Raw genomic sequence first — 17,735 nt, 5'->3', positions numbered from 1 at the left:
TGGTGAGGCGATTTTCTAAATAATCTCTCGAGCATTTAAACAAGTCAAATCAAATTATGATAATAAATAGTTAAAAATTATGATGATATTTAGGATTTAATATTCTTATTATTGCTGATTGAATTTGATAATTTGGGTAGTATAGTTGTCAATTAATTTGAGGATTGAGGCTAATGCGTAGTTCTTCTATTTATTTTTTTTAGTTAGCCTACAATAAAAGATAACGAAGAAAAAAAAGCTCGTGATCGTAGAAATCTCCAATCGAAAAAAGTTCCTTCAGTAATATAATTCTAGGATTTAGGGTGCAGATCTTTCCGACCAAAATATACTTCTGACATAACAAAACCTCCTACAAAGAAGAACGACGACGATGATGACATTGATGAATAGATCGTCCTACTTCTCTCTCTTATCCAAAGCTCTTGCCTTCATCCCTCATCGTCATCCGGTGGATGATGTTCATTTTCTCGCAAATCCTAGCTTTCATCGCTCTAAAATAAATATAGGGATATATCTGATAAAAAAAATAATGAAAATCTTTTCAAAAAAACCTCTTATTATCTTTAGTTGTTACACAATAAAAGTTTTTTCTCCCCTCAACAAACTAAAAGTTGACGAATAAAAACAATGAGGCATGCGGTCGCAGTAATCTCCGCCCGAGAAAATGACCAATAAAACCCTCAACGCACTTCTAGGGTTTAGGACGCAGGTACTTCCGGCCTAAACGCGCTCCTCTGTACGCAGCTACGCCACCTTCGCAAGGTTTTGCTGAAGAGAAGGAACCTACAAAGAAGAAGAAGAAGAAGAAGAAGATGGCATTGATGAATAGGTCGCCCTACTTCTCTCTCTTACCCAAAGCCCTTGCCTTCGTCCCTTGCTGTCGTCCGGCCGATGCTGCCCTTTTTCTCGCAGCCCATTCTTACTCCGCCGCCTCCGGTGCTCCACAGAGCAGCTTTATGGCTGAATACCTGGTCAGCACCTGTGGCTTCGATCCTGATCAGGCGGCCAAGGCCTCGAAGCTCCTCGGCCGCGTCGAATCCCGCCACCAGCCTGACTCCGTCCTTGGCTTCTTTAAAAGCTACGGTTTTGACAACACCCAGGTGAAAAAGGTCATATCTGCAAACCCCCGGTCTCTTCTCCTCGACGTGGAGAGGACCCTGGCCCCAAAGTTTCGAGCTTTGCAGGATCTGGGCTTCTCCTGCTCCGACATCACCCACCTCGTCGGATCGAATAAACACATCATCAGCCAGCAAACCCAGACCATCGTGTCCAAGATCCAATTATTGCAAGGCCTCCTCGGGTCCAACGACTTTTTGGTGAAGTTGTTCAAGAAGAACAGGTGGTTTCTCGGGTTTAGCGCCGAGAAGAGGATCCAGCCTAACATTGAGATTCTAAGGGATTGCGGGATCACGGGTCAGAAGCTCTCAACGATCCTACGGCGCCACCCCCGCCTCATAATCCAGAAGGCTGAAGTCCTGAAGGCGTTAGTCAGGGATGACGAGAATTTGGGAGTAGCTTGTGCCTCGGGGACGTCCATCCAGACTCTCAAGGTGCTCCACAGCGTCAGCAAGAAGAATTTCACGGCTCACTTGGAGTTCTTCAAGGGCTTTGGGTGGTCCGAGGATGATTTCCTTGCTGCATTCAGAAAGGCTCCTACGCTTGTGGCAGTTTCTTTAAAGAGTTTGCAGAGGAAGATGGAGTTCTTGGTAAATGAAGCTGGATGTTCTCCATCTTATCTTGCACTTCGGCCATTTTTTTTGTTGATGAGTTTGGAGAAAAAGTTGATGCCAAGGCATCGGATCGTGACAGGCCTGAAGTCTAGGGGAGTTTGCATCAGTAACCTTAGTATGGCTACATACATGATATATCCAGAGAAGAAATTTCTGGAGAAGTTCGTCAACTGCTACAAGGAGTATCCAGAACTCATTGAGTTGTATAATGTAGCCCCCAAAAACAGAACTGCACTTTGATCGTGGAAATGCATAATGCATATCATAAGCTTTTGCACCAGCAAGTTATGTTTCCAGGTTCCAATTTTCCACTATCTGCATAACATGATCTACAGATTGCAACTAAATAATTCCTGCCATTTACTTCGTTTTCTTTCAATGCAAGATGAGTTTGGATGCTTATATGTAGTAAGAAAATGAAGAATGTTGAGAAGATTTGCAATGATATTGCCGATAGAGTTAATTGCTTGTTGATAATCACTTGTGTAGACGCTGCATGGAATTGTTATTCTTGTCCCATTCGTTTTAAGTCTACTGGAAGATATCAGACTTATGTAGGTTATTGGACACCTGAAGTTTTGAATTGATTTGTCTGCGGATATTTGGTAATTCAGGTTTTGAGTGTTGGTTAATTTTTCAAATGATAAGAAGTAGGATTCTTTTGGATGGTACGGTAGGATGCTTTGGTGATTTTGAGCTGGATGATGAGGCTTTTGATTTAGGGCAAGGGTTGGTCACCTTTTATATAAATTTACTAAAGTCTCTCCTATCCAAAACCAAACCCAAAACCCAAAAAAGGGAAATGAGGCTGGGTTTCAATTTTTTGTATATTTTGTTTATGAAATTTTGTTCTCTTTCTTAAGTGATTAGTTTCAACCACTTCTTTCCTCTTGCTGGTCGGTCAATTCAGTTGAAATTTCTCTCTTTATAACTGCAAAACCTTAATGAATACCAGGCTGCCACCATGATAGTTTGAAGCTGACTGGCTTCTTGAGAATGAAGTTGTAACTCTTAGATTTATGAAGGAAACCACACTTTCCGTATTGACAATGTTTTGTTCTCAATTTAAGTGCTGGAATATACAAGTTGTCCTTTGCCAATTTAAGCATTTGAATATGGGGGTGGTCTAAACTTCATGCACTTCAGTTCAGACAGGCCAACTCCATGTGGTCCGGCCTGAGCGACCAAGCTCCACGCGGCTGCCTAAGGTCCTGCCCATTAAGACTGCTAGGGACTGGTTTGCAATGTAATGAAGAAATGATTGTAAATTTCAAGGACTGAATTGTAAATCGATAATAACATTTTTGGACTCTGAATCCAATTTGGATGATCAATATAGTGTTAGGTGCCTCATAAAACCTAGATTCTCTTTATGCTGACATGATGAAATTTTAATATGCTGTTATTAGTTCATATTTCTTTTGGCAATCAATTTTTTATTGATGCGTCTATTGTAGCCTATAATTGACGCATATTAATATTTGTTAGAAGTGTCATAATGCATAAGTTGGACGCTTGAGCATGTGAAAGGATGTTGTTGCATGGCTGTGCAGCATGTTGATATATACATATATGGATGATTGAACAACATTGTCATTTTTAGTAGGCAATTTTGAAAGGGACTAGTAGTCGGCAAACATGCTTATAAGATATTCCTTGCATCTATAGAAAGATGTATTTCTACTGTTTCCGGGCACCACTTGATCCTAGTAATGGACTAATAGCAGGGAATGTGATATGACTTTAGTCTATAAGGGGGTTGCTTCATCCTGAGCAGTCGGACGAGTTCCGATGCAGCAAAGTGCACTGATGGATGTGCTTTTCTCATGATGAATTTGGGAGATCTTTTATTCTAATTTATGCTCTTTTTTCATTATTATTCTTATCTTTAGCTGATTGCATGAGACACAACTAGATTTCTTGACATCTTGTTTCTACTAAGATAATCCCTATCGATCTGAAAATTACATATTTCAGATGATCCATAGCTGGGGAGCTATGGATTGTAAGTGTTTGGTTTTAGCAAGGTGAAGATTGTTATCTGATATTTAATAAAAGTATAGTTAGATGTTTACTCCAGTAATAATGATGAGACTTGATGGGATGTATTTTCAATTATTGTCAATGAATATTATTATTGTGCTCTCTGTGCGTAACAGATGTCTGGATCATAAGTTTACAGAGGGTGTGATCCTCTCATTTTATGGGTTGGGTCGTATTGAGTGTTTGGTGCATAAAATGTTCTTATCAATCAAAAGTTCTTGATTGTTAGCTCCATTTACAGAGTGTTTGGTGCAAAAGAAGTGGATTAGCAGTGATCTTGGAAATTGCTATTTTAGTAGGTGTTACTGTCCAGAGGTTGTGTTGTATCGAGCATAAATTGTTCTTATCAATAAAAAAACTACTTGGGGTGTTAGCTCCATTTGCAGAGTGTTTGGTGCAAAAGAAGTGGATTAACAATGTTCTTGGAAATTGCTCTTTTAGTATGTGTTACCTTCCAGAGGTTGGCATCTGCAGTGTGCTAGTTTGATTACATTTGTAAGGATATGTTGAACAAATTGGAAAAGGAAATATAATTCTAGGAGTTACTTTGCTAGGGAGAATTCAACCATTGCCAGCCTTCAGGTAATGAAAGAGAAATTAGACTTGCTGCAATTTCTCCCTTCCCAAAATGTATTTTGTCCGCTGTCAGATGAGCACACCAATTTCAGCCTTCCTGAAATGTATTTTACCCACAGTCAGACTCAAGTCAAGATATTTCTAACAGTTAAAATCTTTGGTTATATTTATGATATGTAGTTATACTGGTTTATGTACTATGAAAATCCACATTTCAACTTTTTTGGCTTTTGCTACTATATGTTTCTTTTGCATCCTTTGTTCGGTGTCTTATTATTGTCAAAGCTGTAATAGCTATAAAACAAAAAGGTGATCGGGAAGTCTAGTTAATATGTCAAATTATGCAGGTTGTTTTTATGTTACAAACTTGTGCTTCAATGTAACAATAGAGCATCTCTAAATTTATTGCCTAATAGCAACATGTAATCTCGAATTTGATTCCAGCCCTTGGTTCTCCAGATTCTTATATATGCTATTCTGTTGTAGTATAGCATGCTAGTCTCAGCCATACGTCCGATTTTTTATCTTTTGGTGTGTTCCTTTTCTTAAGACTTTGTTGTATTGTTGTCTCTGGACAAATACATCAAAATAATCTTCCCTGAGGTATTGTAGCATGCTAGTCTCCGGTAAATTTTGGATGTGTCCTAGTTCCAATCTTTTGCTTTGTGCTTTTTTTCAGGTATTCATACATTATTGGCCTTGGTGAATTAACAGCAGTGTCTCTGGCAGGTAGGCACTTGGTCAAATTAAACTGAAGCACTGCTTACACTTGTTGAGTTATCGGGATCAAGAGAAGTTTTAGATGACTTGCACCCTGACGCATGTAGAGATGTTTTCCTGACAAAGGCTTGACTCGTTATCAGGGAAGAATTATACATGTACTTTCCTGCCTCAGAACTAGTTGCTGGATAGGGTTACGTTCTTTCAGTAGGAAAAGACTGATGCTCTTTGCAAGGCTTGATAATTTTTATTTATGGGGGATTTTGTCTCTAAAAGGACTGAGATCCTTTCAACTTGTGGAACTATATATGTTCTAGGTTTTTTATGCGCTCTAAAATTGCTTGCTAAACAAGAAGATCAATTTATTTTTTCTCGTTATTATCACGTTTTGTTGGTAATGCGGTATCATCCCTGCTTCCCGTATTTAAGATTTCTGATAGGTGAGATGTTGAATCTGCTCATTATGGCTTGCAATTATTGTTATTGTTGTGTGTTCTAATATACTTTAGACTAAGAAATGATGTGGATCTGAGCATAACTTTTTGTAATTAGATCAAACCAAGAATGAGATATTGATGGTGATCAAGTGAAGTATGATGTGGAATTTAAACTTTAAAGGCTGATTGATGTACACAGCACAGCTGTTCATTTGGCGACTTATCAGTTGTTATTTCTGAAAACATAGATATTGGTCCTGTCTGCAGTCATTTCATTGTTCTTATGCCCAGATTCTTTTCCCCTTCTTTTGCACCTATGAGATGCAAGTGAAGGGCAAATTCGCATTCATTTCTTCACCGTATTTAGTGTCTGCAGCCGTATTTTGCAGACACCAAATGGAAATTTTGGTCATAGGCCTATATTCATGCTCAGCCGTATTTCTGGACAACAAATACATCAAAATAATCTTCCCTGAGGTATTGTAGCATGCTAATCTCCAGTAAATGTTGTATGTGTCCTAGTTCCAATCTTTTGCATTGTGCTTTTTCTTAGGTATTCATACATTATTGACCTTGGAGAATTAACAGCAGTGTCTCTGGCAGGTAGGTACTTGGTCAAATTAAACTGAAGCACTGCTTACTCTTGTTGAGTTATCGGGATCAAGAGAAGTTTTGGATGACTTGCACCCTAACGCATGTTGATCATCGTAGAGATGTTTGGGAAACAGGAGTTCGGAGGAGAGGAACTCTCTTGATGCTGCAAAGTCTAGAAGACCCTACTACTACTGCGCACAAAACAAGTGAGCAAAAGTTTTCGGGTGATTTCGAAGAAGTCTCACTTTTTTTTTATTATTTTTTTTCCTAAAAGATGTCTCATATTTCTCTATTTCTCAAATGATACGTTCTATTTTGAATAATACTGAAAGTATCTCTTACCAGCCTCAATGATATTTTTCCCACTGGTTTCATAGATACCTTATAGACCGATCTATAGGTGTTTGAATCCAAGTTGATGGATTGGTTTGTACAGTAGCATGATCTGATTCATATGATTTACATTGTAGTTTGGTCATCCAAATGAGAATCAAAAATTATTTTTTATTATATTTTGATCATCATAATAAAAATATTATAAATAACCCGAATAGACTCAGTCAAACCAACTACACATCTACGATCAACGATAATCAAAGATTTTTCAAGTGCTTTACACCTTATAAAAACACTATAATGTTATTTAAAAATACTATAACTGAGAAATCCAAACATACTACAAACCATTTGATATATCATATATTTAAAATAATTTAACAATAATATCATCCAAATAAGAGTAAAATTAGTTTATTATGGTGTTTTTATTAGCCATCATAAGAAAAATATTGTAAAGCAGTCTGTAAATGATCCAAATAAACTCCTAACCTCAATCAAACTAATTACAAGCCTAAAAATCTGATATCATAATGATCTATAAACTATGACAACTAAAGATGCATAATATGATGTCATTTGTAGTGTTTTTCACTACATAACCTCAATAAAAATACTATAATGTTATTAGAAAACAATGTAAGTAAGTCAAACAAAATCCAAATATACTAAAAATCATTTGATATATCGTAGTAGGTTTCATAACTATTTATAATAGTTTAGAAGTAATATCATCCAAATAGGGATAAAAATTTAACCTCTTATAATGTTTCAATCATCACAATAAAAATACCCTAAAAGCTACTTGAAAATATTAAAAATCTTCTAAATGGACTCCCAACCTTAAACAATCAAATCTATCTATTTAGACTAGTGCACCACTTTGGATCAATATGCTCATGTTGGGAAAAAAAAAAAGAAAAAATATTTACAATTTTTTCAAAAAGCAAAATGTGATGTTTTTTTTCATAAATTCGTTCAAATTTTCCATGAGACCTTCCACACAGGAATAAAGAACTAGTACTTTTCTTTTATAAGATCATGGTGTTTATCGTTCTAACATGTCATGACATGTACAGATTCTTTTCCCAAGCTGCTATAATAATTTGTGGAACTAATTACTAGCAAATCGGTATTGTGATCAGTCTATACATGAATGCAATTCATGATAGGTTTCTTGGTTTAGGGAAATGCAGTGATGATCCTTTATCTGTGAAATACTTATCTTTCCAAACTTACTCTATCAAATGTAGATACTATCATAAGATATTGTTGTGCAGATACGAAGAACTCCCAAAGCTACTTGTTGTATAGATACGAAGAATTCCACAATATATGCAAACAAATATAATAGAGAGTTGTAAAGTATAGATAGGAAAGAAAAGGGGCAGAGAGTATTCAAATCGATTTTGTCTGATTGCAAATATGGGAGCTTCTTGGAAATATCAGACCTATTTAAAACAATATTGTAAACAAATATATCATAATTAATTTAATAAAATAATTTAAGCATAAACTTAAAAATATAAGTCATCTTATCACAACTTCATTCGAAGGATTTCAAGTAGAGTGAGCTTTACGGTTGTGATCAATTGCCGAGAGTCATGTGGGCATTAGATAGTGTGTTGGTAAAGTCAAAGGGTGGCGGAAGGTCTATCTCTTTTGGTTGCTGGTTTTGACTGCTAAGAGTTGACTATAGAGGAAGTTATCTTGGGCTCTCTTTGATGGTCACCATATGTCTGTGATAGTTGTTTTCAGTAAGGAGGTAGCTGACTGTATTTGCTATGTTCTTTTCAAGATGAAAGCACCTACTTAGAGAGGTAGATCAATCGAAATAGTTTATCTTTTCGTATCCTTCAAACCAAAGAATATTGCACCCCAATCCCTCCGAGGAGCTTCTTACATTTTTATCATGATATCGAAGATAGTAAAGTTTGACGTGAAACGATTACGTTGGATTCTTGGTGAGGAGATTTTCTAAATAATCTCTCTAGTATTTCACAAGTCCAATCAAATTATGATAATAAACAGTTAATAATGATGATAATATTTAGGATTTAATATTCTTATTATTTCATCGAAGGTCATTCATCTATTTATTTATTTTAGTTGGCATACAATAAAAGACGAGGAAAAAAAAAGAAGCTACGGTTGTAAAAATCTCTAATCGAAAAAAGTTCCTCCAGCACAGTAACATAGTTCTACGATTTAGGATGCATGTCTTTCCGGCCCAAATGCACTCCTAACGCAACAACACCTCTTACAAAGAATACGATGACGATAATGACATTGATGAATAGGTTGCTCTATTTTTTTCTCTTAGTCCAAAGCTCTCGCTTTCATATCTCATCGTCGTCCGATCGATGCTGCTCATTTTCTCATAAGTCCTTTCCTTCATCACTCTAAAATAAATATAAATATAGGGATGCTATTCGACAAAAAAAATAATAATGAAATTTTTTTCAAAAAAAACCTTTTATTATCTTTAGTTGTTACACAATAAAAGTTTTTTCTCCCCTCAACAAACTAAAAGTTGACGAATAAAAAAAATGACGCATGCGGTCGCAGTAATCTCCGCCCGAGAAAATGACGAATAAAACCCTCAACGCACTTGTAGGGTTTAGGACAACCGCGCTCGTCTGTACGCAGCTACGCCACCTTCGCAAGGTTTTGCTGAAGAGAAGGAACCTACAAAGAAGAAGAAGACGATGACATTGATGAATAGGTCGCCCTACTTCTCTCTCTTGTCCAAAGCCCTTGCCTTCGTCCCTTGCTGTCGTCCTGCCGATGCTGCCCTTTTTCTCGCAACCCATTCTTACTCCGCCGCCTCCGGTGCTCCACAGAGCAGCTTTATGGCTGAATACCTGGTCAGCACCTGTGGCTTCGATCCTGATCAGGCGGCCAAGGCCTCGAAGCTCGTCGGCCGCATCGAATCCCGCCACCAGCCTGACTCCGTCCTTGGCTTATTTAAAAGCTACGGTTTTGACAACACCCAGGTGAAAAAGGTTATATCTACAAAACCCCAGTGGCTTCTCCTCGACGTGGAGAAGACCGTGGCCCCAAAGTTGCGAGCTTTGCAGGATCTGGGCTTCTCCTGCTCCGACATCACCCAACTCGTCAGATCGAATAACTCCGTCGTCAGCCACAAAGCCCAGACCATCGTGTCCAAGATCCAATTATGGCAAGGCCTCCTCGGGTCCAATGACGTTTTGGTGAAGTTGTGGAAGAATAACAGGTGGTTTCTCGGGTTTAGCATCGAGAAGAGGATCCAGCCTAACATTGAGATTCTAAGGGATTGCGGGATCACGGGTCAGAAGCTCTCAATGATCCTACGGCGCCACCCCCGACTCATAATCCAGAAGGCTGAAGTCCTTAAGGCGTCAATCAGGGATGTCGAGAATTTGGGAGTAGCTTGTTCCTCAGGGATGCTCATCCAGACTCTCAAGATGCTCCACAGCATCTCCGAGAAGAATTTCAAGGCTCACTTAGAGTTCTTCAAGGGCTTCGGGTGGTCCGAGGATGATTTCCTTGCTGCATTCAGAAAGGCTCCTACGCTTGTGGGATTTTCTTTAAAGAGTTTGCAGAGGAAGATGGAGTTCTTGGTAAATGAAGTTGGATGTGCTCCATCTTATCTTGCACTTCGGCCAGTTTTTTTGTTGATGAGTTTGGAGAAAAAGTTGATGCCGAGGCATCGGATTGTGACAGGCCTGAAGTCTAGGGGAGTTTGCATCAGTAACCTTAGTATGTCTACATACATGAAATATCCAGAGAACAAATTTCTGGAGAAGTTCATCAACTGCTACAAGGAGTATCCAGAACTCATTGAGTTGTATAATGGAGCCCCCGAAAACAGAACTGCACTTTGATCGTGGAAATGCATAATGCATATCTCATAAGCTTTTGCACCAGCAAGTTATGTTTCCAGGTTCCAATTTTCCACTATCTGCATAACATGATCTACAGATTGCAACTAAATAATTCCTGCCATTTACTTCGTTTTCTTTCAATGCAAGATGAGTTTGGATGCTTATATGTAGTAAGAAAATGAAGAATGTTGAGAAGATTTGTGATGATATTGTCGATTGAGTTAATTGCTTGTTGATAATCACTTGTGTAGACGCCGCATGGAATTGTTATTCTTGTCCCATTCGTTTTAAGTCTACTGGAAGATATCAGACTTATGTTGGTTATTGGACACCTGAAGTTTTGAATTGATTTGTCTGCGGATATTTGGTAATTCAGGTTTCGAGTTTTGGTTAATTTTTCAAATGATAAGAAGTAGGATTCTTTTGGATGGTACGGTAGGATGCTTTGGTGATTTTGAACTGGATGATGAGGCTTTTGATTTAGGGCAAGGGTTGGTCACCTTTTATATAAATTTACTAAAGTCTCTCCTATCCAAAACCAAACCCAAAACCCAAAAAAGGGAAATGAGGTTGGGTTTCAATTTTTTGTATATTTTGTTTATGAAATTTTGTTCTCTTTCTTAAGTGATTAGTTTCAACCACTTCTTTCCTCTTGCTGGTCAGTCAATTCAGTTGAAATTTCTCTCTTTATAACTGCAAAACCTTAATGAATACCAGGCTGCTTATAAGATATTCCTTGCATCTATAGAAAGATGCTTATAAGATATTCCTTGCATCTATAGAAAGATGTATTTCTACTGTTTCCGGGCACCACTTGATCCTAGTAATGGACTAATAGCAGGGAATGTGATATGAATTTAGTCTAGAAGGGGGTTGCTTCATCCTGAGCAGTCGGACGAGTTCCGATGCAGCAAAGTGCACTGATGGATGTGCTTTTCTCATGATGAATTTGGGAGATCTTTTATTCTAATTTATGCTCTTTTTTCATTATTATTCTTATCTTTAACTGATTGCATGAGACAACTAGATTTCTTGACATCTTGTTTCTACTAAGATAATCCCTATCGATCTGAAAATTACATATTTCAGATGATCCATAGCTGGGGAGCTATGGATTGTAAGTGTTTGGTTTTAGCAAGGTGAAGATTGTTATCTGATATTTAATAAAAGTATAGTTAGATGTTTACTCCAGTAATAATGATGAGACTTGATGGGATGTATTTTCAATTATTGTCAATGAATATTATTATTGTGCTCTGTGCGTAACAGATGTCTGGATCATAAGTTTACGGAGGGTGTGATCCTCTCATTTTATGGGTTGGGCCGTATTGAGTGTTCAGTGCATAAAATGTTCTTATCAATCAAAAGTTCTTGATTGTTAGCTCCATTTACAGAGTGTTTGGTGCAAAAGAAGTGGATTAGCAGTGATCTTGGAAATTGCTATTTTAGTAGGTGTTACCGTCCAGAGATTGTGTTGTATCGAGCATAAATTGTTCTTATCAATAAAAAAATACTTGGGGTGTTAGCTCCATTTGCAGAGTGTTTGGTGCAAAAGAAGTGGATTAACAATGTTCTTGGAAATTGCTCTTTTAGTATGTGTTACCTTCCAGAGGTTGGCATCTGCAGTGTGCTAGTTTGATTACATTTGTAAGGATATGTTGAACAAATTGGAAAAGGAAATATAATTCTAGGAGCTACTTTGCTAGGGAGAATTCAACCATTGCCAGCCTTCAGGTAATGAAAGAGAAATTAGACTTGCCGCAATTTCTCCCTTCCCAAAATGTATTTTGTCCGCTGTCAGATGAGCACACCAATTTCAGCCTTCCTGAAATGTATTTTACCCACAGTCAGACTCAAGTCAAGATATTTCTAACAGTTAGAATCTTTGGTTATATTTATGATATGTAGTTATACTGGTTTATGTACTATGAAAATCCACATTTCAACTTTTTTGGCTTTTGCTACTTTATGTTTCTTTTGCATCCTTTGTTCGGTGTCTTATTATTGTCAAAGCTGTAATAGCTATAAAACAAAAAGGTGATCGGGAAGTCTAGTTAATATGTCAAATTATGCAGGTTGTTTTTATGTTACAAACTTGTGCTTCAATGTGACAATAGAGCATTTCTAAATTTATTGCCTAATAGCAACATGTAATCTCGAATTTGATTCCAGCCCTTAGTTCTCCAGATTCTTATATATGCTATTCTGTTGTAGTATAGCATGCTAGTCTCAGCCATACGTCCGATTTTTTATCTTTTGGTGTGTTCCTTTTCTTAAGACTTTGTTGTATTGTAGTCTCTGGACAAATACATCAAAATAATCTTCCCTGAGGTATTGCAGCATGCTAGTCTCCAGTAAATTTTGGATGTGTCCTAGTTCCAATCTTTTGCTTTGTGCTTTTTTTCAGGTATTCATACATTATTGGCCTTGGTGAATTAACAACAGCGTCTCTGGCAGGTAGGCACTTGGTCAAATTACACTGACGCACTGCTTACACTTGTTGAGTTATCGGGATCCAGAGAAGTTTTAGATGACTTGCACCCTAACGCATGTAGAGATGTTTTCCTGACAAAGGCTTGACTCGTTATCAGGGAAGAATTATACATGTACTTTCCTGCCTCAGAACTAGTTGCTGGATAGGGTCAGGTTCTCAGTAGGAAAAGACTGATGCTCTTTGCAAGGCTTGATAATTTTTATTTATGGGGGATTTTGTCTCTAAAAGGACTGAGATCCTTTCAACTTGTGGAACTATATATGTTCTAGGTTTTTTATGCGCTCTAAAATTGCTTGCTAAACAAGAAGATCAATTTATTTTTTCTCGTTATTATCACGTTTTGTTGGTAATGCGGTATCATCCCTGCTTCCCGTATTTAAGATTTCTGATAGGTGAGATGTTGAATCTGCTCATTATGGCTTGCAATTATTGTTATTGTTGTGTGTTCTAATATACTTTAGACTAAGAAATGATGTGGATCTGAGCATAACTTTTTGTAATTAGATCAAACCAAGATTGAGATATCTTGTTTTACATCAAATGAAACTGAACTTTCTTTTAAATTTGTTTCCACCATATTGATGGTGATCAAGTGAAGTATGATGTGGAATTTATACTTTAAAGGCTGATTGATGTACACAGCACAGCTGTTCATTTGACGACTTATCAGTTGTTATTTCTGAAAACATAGATATTGGTCCTGTCTGCAGTCATTTCATTGTTCTTATGCCCAGATTCTTTTCCCCTTCTTTTGCACCTATGAGATGCAAGTGAAGGGCAAATCGCATTCATTTCTTCACCGTATTTAGTGTCTGCAGTCATATTTTGCAGACACCAAATGGAAATTTTGGTCATAGGCCTATATTCATGCTCATTGTTAAGTAAACAGGAGTTCGTCGGTGGGGAACTCTCTCATGCTGCAAAGTCTAAAAGATCCAACTACTACAGCGCACAAAACAAGGAATTCGTTAAGTCAGCCAAAGTTTTCGGGCGATTTCAGGAAGAAGGTTCACTTTTATTATTATTATTTTCCTAAATGATGTCTCACGTTTCTCCCTTCTATTTTGAATAATACTGAAAGTATCTCTAACCAGTCTCAATGATATTTTTCCCACTGGTTTCATAGATACCTCATAGACCGATCTATAGGTGTGTGAATCCAAGTTGATGGATTGGTTTGTACAGTAGCATGATCCGATTCATATGATTTACATAGTAGTTTGGTCATCCAAATGAGAATCAAAAATTATTTTTTATAATATTTTGATCATCACAATAAAAATATTATAAATGACTCGAATAGACACCTAACCTCAGTCAAACCTACTACACGCTTAAAAATTTAGTGCTGTAATGATCTACGACCAACGATAATCAAAGATGAACAATTAAAAAATACTATTTTTCAATAGCTTTACACTTTATAAAAACACCATAACATTATTTAAAAATACTATAACTGAGAAATCCAAATACACTAATAAATCATTTGATATATCATACTATGTATTTATAATAATTTAATAATGATATCATCCAAATAGGATTAAAAAATTAGTTTATTATAGTGTTTTTATTAGTCATCATAAGAAAAATATTGTAAAGCATACTGTAAGATGCATAATGATATCATAATGAACTCCTAACCTCAATCAAACTAATTACAAGCCTAAAAATTTGATATCATAATGATCTATAAGCAACAACAACTAAAGATGCATAATATGATGTCATTTGCAGTGTTTTTCACTACATAACCTCAATAAAAATACTATCATGTTATTAGAAAACAATGTAAGTCAAACAAAATCCAAATATACTAAAAATCATTTGATATATCATACTAGGTTTCATAAGTATTTATAATAGTTTATAAGTAATATCACCCAAATAGGGATAAAAATTTAACCTCTTATAATGTTTCAATCATCACAATAAAAAAATACCCTAAAATCTACTTGAAAATATTATAAATCATCTAAATGGACTCCCAACCTTAAACGATCAAATCTATCTATTTGGACTAGTGCACCACTTGGATCAATATGCTCATGTTGGCAAAAAAAAAAAACAAGCTGGTATAAGAATTTGTGGAACTAATTACTAGCAAATCGGTAATGATATCTGACAACTGAAATTTGGTTTTGATGCATGCACACAACACCATCATATGCATATCAAAGCATACACATTTCACAAGTTATTAGCACCCCTTCATTCATTTTCATTATAGAAACTAAAACTTTGCTCTTTTTATTCTGTGCTAGTCAGTTTAATCTCACCATCACAATGCTCCATCTCAGTGCATGGTTTAGAATGCTAACTTTATGATCCGTCTTTACATGGATACAACTCAGTCAGGTTTCTTGGGTTAGCGAAGTGCACTGATGATCCTTTGTCTGTGCAGTACTTACCTTTCAAACTTAACTCTATTAAATGCAAATAGCCAAAGATCTTAATAGAGTTGTCTGTCACAAGATATTGTGTAGGTACGAAGAATTCCAAAAGGTACTTGTTTTGTCTGTAACCTGGAATTTCACAATAATCTAATGACAAATCATGGGAACTTATTTGGAACTTTCTTAAGCATATGATATATTAACTCGTACATCTCGTGTCTTTTATCTTCCTCCACTTAGATCAGACAACACACTAGAGATCACACACACAGCAAGGGCTTCAAATCCTTGTCATAGACTGGATGGATTTATCTGCTGATCCAAACGAAGTAGTAAATCTAACAAGTTAACAGTAACAAGGCCAAGTGAGTTTCTCATGGAATCTTAACAAACCTGAGCGCAATTATTGGGCATGTGGATGATGGTGTTGGCTTACCCCACCTCCAATCTCCTTTGCAAAAGGCCATGGCATATACATATGATGTATGATTACTTTAATATAATACGTTACATATGATCACTGATTCTTAATTAAAAATGCTTTGACTTGAATTTAACTTTATGACTAGAAGGTTATCATTTATGAATTCAAGGTTCATTTCGATATGGAATATACATAGGGGGAGTTTAGTTTAAACTCCATCATCAATTGATTGTTATTATAAAAAAGGAGAGATTATTGAATCTCGAATTTTGATGATGAAATCATGAGGTAATGATCTAATCAGCGTTTGAGTAACGCAGGACTAACTTCGATCATTGTAAGACAAATCGATTGAAACAGGAAGAATCAAACGTTGGGCTGAAGTGGATCATGTCAGAAGATTGGACGTCGGACTGAAGGATCAAACATTGCGTCAAGAAGATCGAAAGTTGCGGGAGGTCAACATGTCGATTGGGCAATACATCGAAAGAGATGACGATACGCCGAAGGATCAGACGAAGCGACGGATGAACCAATGACATGTCGGACAACAAATGATTCATGCTTTGTAATAATTTGTCTAGATCGAAGTAGTTTAGAGGAGTAATTGAGTTAGTTTCGGGTGTAACTATGTCAATTCAATTAAGGGCCCATTGGGCCTGAGTTGAGCCAAGTGGAAGGCTCATTCGGTGACTTAACAGTAGTACCACCAATGCCAAGCAGTGGTACCGTCCAGCATAGGCGATGGTATTGTCAGTACCCTAGAAACCTGGGATGAGACCTTTTTTGGCTTATTTTTTAAATCATTTGAGGTCTATAAATACCCTAACTATTCCTGCTTGAATGAGCAAGAAAAGATAGCAAAAACTTAGGGTTTAGAATGTGAAAACTTTGTGAAAAAGTTGAGTCCTTCCTCCTTGAGCTTAGAGGTTATTTTAAGGGAAGTATACGAGGGATACCTTGTAAAAGTGGGGTGTAAAGGTTCCCTTACTGCTGAGTACTCCTTGAATTTCTCAAAAGGGAATTATTGCCCTTTCGACGTCTCCAAGATAGCACAAACACAGTTAACAAAGACGAACAAACAGCACACTATATTCATGTTCTACCAATGTGACTTTAAAACATAGCCAGCCAGATTCTTTATCTGTCTATTCACAAGAACACTTGCAATAAATATACAATTTTTATTACACCATTGAGCCTCGTTAAAATCTCTGCTTCCTCAAATTTCAGTTCAACATGTTATGGATCCTTTATTAACCCTCAGTATAACTACTGTGATATTGATAATTAGGAAAAGCCACCAATTCATTCTAGGATAGCCGTTCTTGTTTAGTTGGCAAGATAAACATAAAACAGAAATAAATGGACAAAGCAAGTAATGGAACAACCATGACAGAGTAACAACAATTACAAAAAAAATTTCCAAATCACAGCACACACCCTATGAATTCTAAAGAAGTTGTCAGACTTTCTAATGAACAACCAAAATCCGAAAGATAAGATCCACATCAACCACAAAAACATAAGAGGTAAGACCCACATCAACCACAAATATAATCCCTTTTTTTCATGCATTGCAACTACAATTTCTCAATTTGTCGTATTCGCAATCTGAACTATGATAATCACCCAACCGCACGAAAACCATCTCCTAAATCAGAAACATCGGAACCGGAAGGGTTTATACATCGTATTACCTAACCGGAACCGACGATGATGTTGTTGATCGGGATAAAGATCAGCTTGACGAAGAACCCAACGAATCCCATCACCACGAACCCGATCGCCGTGCGTACCGCCACCTTCGTGAACTCTGCATTCCCAATCCGAGCAACATCCATCAGAATCCAACAACCAGAACCGACAGGCAGGGGAGCACCGGATCGAGAGGAGGAACGACGTCGAGGTGAGAGAAGGGGGAACTCACCCTTGCGGTCGGGCTTGTGGCACCGTTTGACGAGGCGAAGGCTGTCCTTGGCGAACTCCCGCAGGGGATCGACCACGGAGTCCAAAGCGTCCATTTCGATCGCGGATCGCGAAACCCTAAGCTCGAGATCGAGATGGAGAGACGAAACCGCAAGATCCACGGCGCACACAGGAGAACGCGACCTCA

The 17,735-nt window shown here is 37.2% G+C and overlaps 3 protein-coding genes across 4 annotated transcripts; 2 read left to right on the top strand and 1 right to left on the bottom strand.

The window, feature by feature from the left end:
* The first annotated feature begins 695 nt into the window (after positions 1-695).
* Positions 696-5,453, top strand: LOC135609419 (transcription termination factor MTERF15, mitochondrial-like). The gene is made up of 2 exons (XM_065102674.1): positions 696-2,014; positions 5,029-5,453. Exon 1 carries the CDS (start codon positions 813-815, stop codon positions 1,968-1,970), a length of 1,158 nt encoding a protein of 385 aa, XP_064958746.1. The 5' UTR covers positions 696-812; the 3' UTR covers positions 1,971-2,014; positions 5,029-5,453.
* Positions 5,454-9,076: 3,623 nt separating this feature from the next.
* Positions 9,077-13,132, top strand: LOC135609418 (transcription termination factor MTERF8, chloroplastic-like). Its single transcript, XM_065102671.1, has 2 exons — positions 9,077-10,348; positions 12,760-13,132. Exon 1 carries the CDS (start codon positions 9,145-9,147, stop codon positions 10,300-10,302), a length of 1,158 nt encoding a protein of 385 aa, XP_064958743.1. The 5' UTR covers positions 9,077-9,144; the 3' UTR covers positions 10,303-10,348; positions 12,760-13,132.
* LOC103980288 (protein transport protein Sec61 subunit gamma) lies at positions 11,861-17,735 on the bottom strand. Of its 2 annotated transcripts, none has more exons than XM_065102672.1 (3): positions 17,550-17,735; positions 17,320-17,435; positions 11,861-12,127 (listed from the first exon to the last, which is right to left on the bottom strand). In XM_065102672.1, the coding sequence occupies exons 1-2, from the start codon at positions 17,641-17,643 to the stop codon at positions 17,320-17,322; spliced, it is 210 nt and encodes a 69-aa protein (XP_064958744.1). In that variant the 5' UTR covers positions 17,644-17,735; the 3' UTR covers positions 11,861-12,127. The 2 variants fall into 2 exon arrangements, with proteins under 2 accessions (XP_064958744.1, XP_064958745.1); XM_065102673.1 differs by having other exon boundaries at positions 11,861-12,123.

This window comes from Musa acuminata, chromosome BXJ2-4, assembly GCF_036884655.1.
Source record: "Musa acuminata AAA Group cultivar baxijiao chromosome BXJ2-4, Cavendish_Baxijiao_AAA, whole genome shotgun sequence".
NCBI classification, from domain to species: Eukaryota; Viridiplantae; Streptophyta; class Magnoliopsida; order Zingiberales; family Musaceae; genus Musa; species Musa acuminata.
The sequence above is the reverse complement of the archived record's forward strand: the minus strand, read 5'-3'. Positions and strand labels throughout refer to the sequence as shown.

Coding starts and splice junctions, on each gene's coding strand:
- LOC103980288 (XM_065102672.1), bottom strand. CDS start 17,643: ATGGACGCTTTGGACTCCGTGGTCGATCCCCTGCGGGAGTTCGCCAAG. Junction 17,436..17,549: donor CCACAAGCCCGACCGCAAGG/GTGAGTTCCCCC, acceptor TTGGGAATGCAG/AGTTCACGAAGGTGGCGGTA.
- LOC135609419 (XM_065102674.1), top strand. CDS start 813: ATGGCATTGATGAATAGGTCGCCCTACTTCTCTCTCTTACCCAAAGCC.
- LOC135609418 (XM_065102671.1), top strand. CDS start 9,145: ATGACATTGATGAATAGGTCGCCCTACTTCTCTCTCTTGTCCAAAGCC.